This window comes from Palaemon carinicauda, chromosome 41, assembly GCF_036898095.1.
Source record: "Palaemon carinicauda isolate YSFRI2023 chromosome 41, ASM3689809v2, whole genome shotgun sequence".
In the NCBI taxonomy this organism is placed as follows: domain Eukaryota; kingdom Metazoa; phylum Arthropoda; class Malacostraca; order Decapoda; family Palaemonidae; genus Palaemon; species Palaemon carinicauda.
The window spans coordinates 1,362,364-1,372,363 of record NC_090765.1 but is presented as its reverse complement, the minus strand read 5'-3'; the positions used below and the strand labels follow the sequence as shown (position 1 = coordinate 1,372,363).

Genomic DNA, 10,000 nt, shown 5'->3' with positions numbered 1-10,000 from the left:
CATGTTCTCGGCTTGGATTTGCAAGGTCACCGACTGATCATTGAATCTTGGTTCTTTTCCTCATAGAGAAGACCTAGAGCTCATAACGTTAAGATTAGGAATATGCCCATAGCGTTTATGAAAATTACTCAGTGATGCCGGCCTTGTCAGCGGGTGTGCTGAAGCGCCAAATGACCTTCACTGCCCACTTCCTGCAAGACTTGACCCACAGGAATATGTAGACATTCTCCATTGACCCGGTGGTGGCTACACTATAAATGGTTTAAACACCTCAGGCTCCTTAATGGACAAGTAGCAGATAGTGGAGAGCAGAGTTTAACCATGGTTAAGTCTGGGATGAATGAAAAAGAGTGACTGGCTTTTTCTTTCTTTCAGCTTCCCCCCTGTGGGTGAAGAGCTGGCCTCTGCTGTCTGCAGGTAATACTTTTTCCCTTGTGTAACCTGGTTACATGTTACGTCCTATGGTTAATTCTAAGATTCCTACGTTTCAGAGAATTCTTACCTTGACTAGTCACACTGCTAATAACACACAATCACACAGGTTGCTTAGACTTCTAACTGTGCTTTGCCCAAATTGTTAGCGAGGTGTCAGAGTTTCTCCCTGTTACATGCAGAGCACATATGGGAAAACCCCGGGTCCAAGACCAGCCAGTTGGTTCGGACGTCAACCCTCCTAAGGGGTGAGTCAATCCCTATAAATAGTGAGTGTTTGTATTAGTGTCAGAACAAATGACAAATTTGAAAGTAATTTTTATATTTCCTAATAACACAAACCTGTAGGTATTAATATAAATTGCCCCACCATCACCTGTACCCCGACAAGCCCTGCCGGCAATAAAAAGTGACAAAACAATACAGATTTGTGTATGAGCTGGGTACCCAGCTACCCCTCGTAACCCTCCCCCCACTAACTAGTGGAAGGGGGGTTACACCTTGCTAAAAGTCTTATGGCTAGATTTCCAGCTTCACCAAAATTATAATCCCTAGAAATAACTACTGGTTTGTATCGTTAGGAAAAATAAAAATTACTTTTAAATTTGTCATGTTTCTGTTTTAGCTAATTAATTTTTTGAGAGGTTTATCCTGGGTCTGGAGCTTTGTAAGAGGAATTGGTTGCCCATTTCCTGTATCCATTCAGCTAAAATAAACTTTTATTGTCTGACTGTTAGGTATTACAAGTTATCTGATACAGTATAAAGCTACTGGGTTCTTGATGAGGACATAGATGCAATGTGTACATTTGATTTCAAGTACCAAATAGTAATGTTTCACTTTCTTACATATTTTGGAAGATTTGCTTATTTTCACTTTTCACAAATTTAAAAAATAATTGTTTTATGTTAATTGACTGGTAGAAATAAAGTATTAGTAAATTCAAGTTGGGAAATTTTGTAATGATTGAGGGGTAGAGGGAATGCTACATGCTATTGAATTATAGAACCTTTAGATATTTTGTATTATTTGTCTTGCTCTGCTGTGATATAGATTTTAATCTTGAATTAATTGAAGTATTGTTTTTCTTTTCACATTTTTATAATTGATGTTATATATTGATTTTTAGGTCCTCCTGTTGTGGAAGAAATTGAAAGTTTAGAAACAATCCAAGAACACTTTGGAGTAAAAGTTCCGTGTCTGCTCCGCAGTAAAGAGGCGGTTTCAGCCATTAAACGTGCCACTACATCACTCTGCAGAATGATCATTGCTAATGTATCTTGCCAGGTAAGCCATTAATAGTTTGTGTATGTATTGGTGAAATCTTGATGCAACGTATAAAAGTAGTTCTTCCGACACTAATACAAGCCTGAAGCTGAAGACTATTCAAGGGATTTTGACGAAGGAAAAATCTATTTCTGGGGAGAGACCTGTGGCACCCGGTGAAAAGAGTCCTACTTATATATCTTTTCTGATAAAACCTTCCAATTATACCAGAGAAAGATAAAAGCATGGAATGCTGAGGTTACAACCCTCGCGCGAGCACCTTTTGGGTGTCGTGTATAAAGCAAAGGCGCGTGAAATCCACTATTCACAGGTTGTCTTCCATTTAGTTAATTCCTTCGTCAAAGGGATGGGCCAATACACAGGCCCTAGCCAACCACCAGCGCCACACCACCACGCCACGACGCGAGCGCCATCTGAACAACATCCTTCTGTATTGGCCATGATGGCTTGGAAAGGAAAGGGTGGGGTCGTGTAAAATAAAGGGGAAGGGTTTCACCGGGCGCCACAGGTCTCTCCCCAGAAATAGATTTTTCCTTCGTCAAAATCCCTTTTCTGGGTCGACCTGTGGCGGCCGGTGAAAATGTACCAGAGAAGGCCTTCCAAGCCCAACAATAAGTACTCATTTAATAAGGGGAGAGAAACAACACCATGTAAAGAAAATCATATATAATTAAGGTAAGTAGGCATAAAACATAAACTAGCCACAGGGCATAGTGAGAGTAAGGTTAAACAAACATGACAACAGGGAAGCCTCCGAGTATCAGAGGAAAACATGCAACAAAACTGACATGGCTAAGAATATCCCAACCTTATAACTACGGTAAACAATAATAGTTACAATCATATTAACCTAATATGTAATAAACTTAGGGCTAACGAACCACCAAGGAAGCGGCTTCGTGGTGCGAGTGGCGGGTAGGAGGGAGAAGAAAAGAGATGGATGAAAGGAAGAACAAAAGATCACTGGGGAGAGATAAGGCTCCCAGCTGCAACCGTTGGGTATTTAAGAGCCTGTGAGTTCTTTAGATAGTGGCGTTTGAAGACCATAGGAGATTTCCAACCCGTGTACTTTTTAAGGTCATCAAAGTCCATATTCTGGAAATAATTGATGGAGGTAGCTACCGACCGGATATCATGAGCATGGGGAAAAGATCCCGGATTGGCTTGTTTAATGAAGTATAGGATCTGTTGCCTAATACCACGTATGGAAATGGTACCTCCTTGTTCTCTGATAAACAAGGGGCCAGACGATCGGGTAGCAGTCCTGGCTAAAAAGGCCCTGAGAGTGGTGACCGGACATAGAGAAGTATCTTGGAGAAGAGGAATAATCTTCCAAGGGGACCACCTATTTTGGGGGTCCTCGTTTTTAGCTAGGAACGCCCTGTCTGGTGAAAGAAGTACCTCACCTGAAGGGAGGAAATCCATGTTCTCTGAGTTTCGTGAGAGAGCTGCTAGTTCTGAGATTCTAGAACCCGAGGCCAAAGCTGTTAGAAATAAAGTCTTCCTAAGAAGAGTGATATAGGAGCAGGATTCGTTGTCCGTGTCGGAGGCCAGTTTGAGGACATCATTTAGAGACCAAGAGACCTTTTGTGGACGAACTGAAGGTCGAAGCCTAGCACATGCTTTTGGAATAGACGAGAAATAAGACTCCGCCAGGTTAATGTTAAACCCAACCAGGAAGACTTTCCTCAGAGCTGACTTAATGGTGGTTATAGTGCTAGCTGCTAGGCCTTTGTCAAATATGGACCTAAAGAAGGAGATGGCTAAATTAGGAGTCATAACCGAATGGTCTGAAGTCCTTAAAAAATCTGCTAGTTTCTTAACTGCCGAATCATATTGGCGAATCGTAGAGTCCCTTTTGTCTGATTCTATAAAGAGGATATTATCTGGGTCGATGTTTGCGTCCCTACACGCCGCAAACTTCATGAAATCCACAAAGTTAGGGTTTTGGCTATCCTTGAGGAATCTGACACAGTCCAAGTTTGGACCACTTGGGTCAGTTTGGGGAATGGGATCCGGAAGGGACGGAGTTTCAACTCAAGGAGGAGAGGAAACCAACTGCTCTTTGGCCAGTGAGGTGCCACTAAAGCTACTGCCCCGTTGAAGGAGCGGAGTTTGTGCAAGACTTTCAGTAGAAGATTCACTGGAGGGAATAAGTAGATCTTCTGCCAATGGTTCCAATCCAGGGTTAATGCGTCCATGGCATAAGCCTGAGGGTCCAGGTTCGGTGTCACATAACATGGGAGTTTGTGATTGATTCGGGTCGCGAATAGATCTACCTGGAGACCTGGAACCAGCCTGAGTATCCACCGGAAGGAGTGCATGCCCAGGGACCACTCCGATTCCAGTGGGCTCGTCCTGGATAATGAGTCTGCTATCACATTCTGGACTCCTGCTAGGTGAGTTGCTGACAGGAACCAGTCTTTGTCGGCTGGCAAGGTGAAGATAGTGACCAGGACCTGATTCAGGTTGGGCGATTTGGATCCCCCCCCCCTGTTGAGGCAGTGGACTACGGCCATGCTGTCTGAGACTACTCTGATGTGGGTCGACCTCGGAGGGGAGATTCTCTTCAGGGTCAAGAACACCGCCATGGCTTCGAGAACATTGATATGGAACTGTCTCATGGCGGGTGACCAAGAGCCCTGAAACATCTGATGTTGGGAGTAACCCCCCCATCCACTCAGAGACGCGTCGGTATGAATTGTCACTTGTGGAGAGGGGAACTGTAGAGGAACCGACTTGGAGAGGTTCCTCCGTTCGGACCATGGTTGTAGTCTCATTTTCAAGACAGAGGGGATCTTCGAGGTCTTGTCTCTTAAAGGTATTGTCGCTCTCTTTCTCCAAACTTGATTGATGTCTTTGAGTTTGGCTTTTAATAGGAGATCGGTCAGTGAGGCAAATTGGAGAAGGCCGAGGATTCGTTCTAAAGCTCTTCTGGACACCTGTTTGTGTTTGAGAAAGTTCCTGACCTTGGAAGCTATCTCCCTTACCTTCTTGGGAGGAAGGGAGAGCTTGTGCTTTGAGAGGTCCCAACGGATGCCTAACCATTCGAAGTGGCTTGATGGTTGTAGGTGGGACTTCCGGAGGTTGACTTGGAAGCCCAGTTTAGCGAGAAAATGGAGTACCTTCGACGTAACTCTGTTGCATTCCTGGTGCGACTGGGCCCAAATGAGCCAATCGTCCAGATAGGCGACGATCTGTAACCCTTGGTGTCTGAGTTGCTCGAGCACCGTCTCCCCCAGTTTCGTGAATACCCTGGGGGCAATGCTGAGACCGAAGGGCATGACTTTGAATGCAAAGGCTCTCTTGCCGAGACAGAAGCCTAGGTAAGGAGAGAAGTTTCGAGCTACTGGGACATGATAATAGGCGTCGGTAAGATCGATAGAGGTGGTGACGGCCCCACGGGGAAGTAAGGTCCGTACCTGAGAGATAGTAAGCATACGGAACTTGTCGCAAAGGATGTAAGAGTTGAGCTTCGACAAGTCCAGAACTACCCTCAACGCCGACGAGTCTTTCTTCGGGACTGTAAACAGGCGGCCTTGGAATTTCAGGGACCGAACTCGTTTGATTGCTTTCTTCTTGAGTAACTCCGCGGTGTACTCTTCCAGGATGGGAGTGGGTCTCTGGAAGAAGGTCACTGGTGGAGGAGGGGATCCCTGTGACCATTTCCAACCCAAGCCCCTGGATATTATGCTGTGAGCCCATGGACTGAAGGTCCAATGGTCCCGGAAGTGATAAAGTCTCCCTCCTACCGGCATCACATTATTGGGAGGGAATGAACTTAGGGCCTCTCCCTCCACGGGAACCCCTTGCTCTAGGCCCGCCACGTTGGCGGAACTGTCCTCTACCTCTGAAACTCCCTCTCTGGTATCCACGAAAGGAACCGGAGGATTCGTAGGCAGGGTTGTATGCAGGTGAGGGCATCCAAGAGGGGTTGGGCTGTGTACCAGGGGGAGCAGCAAGGTAGACTACCTGCTGAGGAGGCGCCTGTTGTCGAGAAGTCGAGGCAGCGGAAGACTGTGGGGACGAGGTACCCCGGGCCGTCTTGTAAGGACTAAACCTCTGCTTCTTCTTGAAGAACGTGTGTCTCTGGGGTTCGAACCTCTTTTTGGCTGAGAGACCCCACCTTACCTGCAAATTCTGGTTTGCTCTCGCCACGTCCTGAAGAACCTTATCCACCTCGGTCTGAGGGAAGAGGGTCTTACCCCAGCAGGAGGACGCTATCAGCCTGTTCGGCTCATGCCTAATGGTGGCCTCCGACAGAACGAACTTCCTGCAACTAACCCGAACTGACCAGAAGTCATGGAGGTCTATTTGGTAGGACAGCAGCTGGTTCTTTGTGGCGACTCTGAACAGCGTTTCCTCTGGGTAAAGAGATGCTAAGGACTCCATGGAGGTGATGGATTGGAGGGACCTAGCTAGTCTAGTACGGGTCTCGAACTCAGTCTTGAGAAGACTCTCTATTAATCTGGGAAGCTTCTCAAAGAAAAGAGTAGAGGCACAGTCCGGGTCTAGTTTCCGCACCGTGAAGGTAAAAGCTTCAGCATCCCAGGCTGCCGAGGTACCTGGAATAAGCAAAGAGGTGGGGTCCGTCTCTTTAAGAGTCGGCATGGAAGAGCCTTCCTTGATGGCCTGTATAGTCAGCTCTGTGACTTTGTCTATGAGCGGCAAAGAGATGGAGGCCGCTGTCGTAAAAATAGTGTAGGCACCTTTGTGTGGGGTGAGCTTGGAGTTAATACACCCCCACTCTGATAGTGTTCTGGCCCAGATAGCCTGGGCCTGCACTTTTGGAAATATGACCGTTTCCTTCGGTACCTTGTCCATACGGACCAATGCATGTTCCTTTAAACATACAAAACCATTGAACGGGATTGCTAGGCCCGGGGGATAGAACTCCGGGTCCTCTAGAGGGCGGGTGCCTATGCCCTCCAGAGTTAGGGAACCATCTAAGAATGGAGCATGCAAGGCAAACCGCCAAGGATTGTTTTTATCGAAGGGCGGCAGCTTCGATGCGTCTGGAGCAGAAGGGGGAAGAAACTGAGTTCCGGTGCGGATCAGAGTAGCCATCATATCCTTAATCTCTATTATCGCCCCAGAGTGATGTTGAACTTGATCTCTGACCAATTCTTTGACCAGTTCGATGGGGACGAGATCACCCCAGGGTACCTGAAAGCCCCCCGTTGGTTTTGTCTTGGATTTGGTAGACTTAGACTTCTTAGGAGTAGTGGTTTTACGAGGAGCAATATGAATATCAGGAGCTGTCGAGGGTCCGGGGACCGGTGACGTTGATACTGGCAAAGCTGAAGTCTTATAAGTTCGAAGTGGCTTCACCTTGGGTCGTACGGAGGCAGAGGGATCCCGAGGAGAAGCCTTAGAGTTATCAAAACCTAGAAAGGAAGAGGTAGGAGAGGGAGTAGGAGAGAAAAGGGTTTCCACCAACTCGGCACCACTTACCTGCTCGTCCCGGGGTTCTACGTCTATATCCAGATCCGCCACGTCCAGCGGTACGAGGGGTTCGTCCTCCATGGAAATGGTGGCCCTGACTTCTTCAATTAAGGGGGCAGCAAGGTCAGGGGAGACTGCAGCAGTAGTCGAGCCTGGGAAGAGGCGGGAGGCCATGTCTCCATCGAGGAGATAGGGTGCGCCGAAGCCCGACACCCACGGACGAAGAGTAGCCCTTGCTGAACGAAGAGAGACATCATCGGCCTGTAAGATTTGCAGTGATTAGTGATGGAGGAGGGGGTTTGCTCTCCAAAATATACTGTGTATATCATATTCATGTCTATATTAGTGTCTGCCAACGAGAAATAAGGAACAAAGGGAAAACCCACTTACATGATTGCTCAGTAGAATTGACGACAGCTCGTAACAGAGCGAGCACAAATCCGGGAACCAGACCATGTACTGGGCCTGTCCCGGTTCCTGGATAAAGGGAATGGAGCAGTGCGCATGAGACCGGCAGAGGTCATGCCCAACGGGGTCGTTGAACGAGGCAGGGCATCCTTCAGCAGTACAACGGGCCTTCTGTAAAAGAAAGGAGACATGAGTCTGGTGTTTCTTGAAACTCTGATAAGGGGATAAAAAACCCTATTATTCTATAGTTCCGGCACTAACTAAATTCCCTAACCACCAATATTGCTTTGAACTAACAACCGAATATTACTTTTAAGATGATACCGCCCCATACCATTGTTGGCACTTTAATATTCAATTGTTTGTATATTTGTAATTTACCTAACGTCTGTTAATGACATAAGGATAAATAACTTAAAGCAATCTGCCGACCTCCGAGGGTCGGGGAAGCAGTGACATGCCCTTAAAATAAATATAAACACCAGCCTTAGCTAAAGGCAAGGCAAATATAAGTGTGAAGTGTATGGGCGACCTATGGTGAAGCCGGAGCGTAATGAGATGTCCTGAATAAAGCAGCCTTAGCTAAAGGCAAGGCAAATATAAGTGTGAAGTGTATGGGCGACCTCCGGTGTCGCCGGAGGATAATGAGATGCCCTGAATAATTCAATTGTGGCTAATAATTCAATTGTGAAAGATAAAAAGCCAAGCCGCAGCTAAAGGCTAAAGCTTAGATCATAGCAAAGCGTATTTACGATCTCCGGTGAGGCCGGGGGGGAGAAGAAAGGTCCTGAATAATTATTGTGAATAAAAACACAATTGTAATAACAATGGCTATTGTGGATATGGCCGTGGCCTGAGACCGGAGTAAGGGCCACCGGAGGGTCGTATCTAAACAATATGAAGCCCGTCCCATGTAGTAAACAATATATAAATATAACAATAGAACGAAAGTCATTGAGAATCCCTCATGGCGGAGTAGAACTCAAGGCGGAGTGGAAAACGTTCATAACTACTCCCGAGCCGTAACGGGGAGAGCACGAAACACGGACCTAAAATAACGCTAACAATTGAAAAGTAACCAAAAGTAATTAACTCGTAAGTTATCATCCACCCCAGAGGGGGAGAGGTGAGGGAGGGCAAACCCGTTGAACGCACAAAACGGAAAACGGGAAATCCGCTCACCCACCGGAGCTAAGAAAGAAAACGAGAGAAAGGGGTAACTCGTGACTGCGAACAGAAAACGGGGACCCCAAGCTCTCGCTCTCTTGGACACAATAACAGGACTAAAAATCACACAACACTATTATAAACGTATAAAATAAAAATGTACATCAAGATAAAACTACGAACGAAGAATAGCATCTGCTAAAACTTAAAATAAATAGCACAGTCGAGTGACGAACGCCCCGGGGGTGCGGGTACTAAACAATAACAAAGCTAGATCGCTATCTCGTTCGTAGGCTGGACTTGTTAGCAAAAAGTACCATGAGCATAAAAACACAAAAATCATAACGGTTCTAAAGGCATAAGGCCAGGGACTTAACCAAGAACCTAAGTGACAGAGTACTAAACGGGCAGACAAAGATGAATTCCCAAACAAGTTAACAAACGATGGCCGCCGTGAAGGGCCAGACGGGAATAATTAAACAGACAATACTGGATATAACACTAAAGCCCGGTACTATGAAAAGCTGTCAAAACAAACTATGGTACTTAACATTGGAATGTGTGAAGATGGAGCTTCGGACATGACAAAATAAATCCACGATTGATAAAAAAGGTCGAGAGCACCAGAACAAAATTCGACACTTAAGAGTCCAAAAAGAAGGATGATGTTCAGATGGCGCTCGCGTCGTGGCGTGGGTGGTGTGGCGCTGGTGGTTGGCTAGGGCCTGTGTATCGGCCTATCCCTTTGACGAAGGAATTACCTAAATGGAAGACAACCTGTGAATAGTGGATTTCACGCGCCTTTGCTTTATACACGACACCCAAAAGGTGCTCGCGCGAGGGTTGTAACCTCAGCATTCCATGCTTTTATCTTTCTCTGGTATAATTGGAAGGTTTTATCAGAAAAGATATATAAGAAGGACTCTTTTCACCGGCCGCCAAAGGTCGACCCAGAAATAAGACTTTTAGCAAGGTGTAACCACCCTACCGCTGGGTAGGGGTGGGGTGGGTAGATGTGTGTGTATATATATATATATATATATATATATATATATATATATATATATATATATATATATATATATATATATATATATATATATATATATATATATATATATATATATATATATATATATATATATATATATATATATATATATATATATATATATATATATATATATATATATATATATATATATATATATATATATATATATATATACATACATATATATATATGCACATACATATACAT

The 10,000-nt window shown here is 45.3% G+C and overlaps 1 protein-coding gene across 1 annotated transcript in view; it reads left to right on the top strand.

Moving 5' to 3' along the window:
* Window positions 1-10,000, top strand: part of LOC137632220 (xylosyltransferase oxt-like) — a 570,606-nt gene that overhangs the window by 311,395 nt on the left and 249,211 nt on the right. Inside the window, exon 3 of the mRNA XM_068364103.1 lies at window positions 1,562-1,719. Coding sequence (XP_068220204.1) covers window positions 1,562-1,719 — 158 coding nt within the window. The remainder of the gene's footprint in view (window positions 1-1,561; window positions 1,720-10,000) is intronic.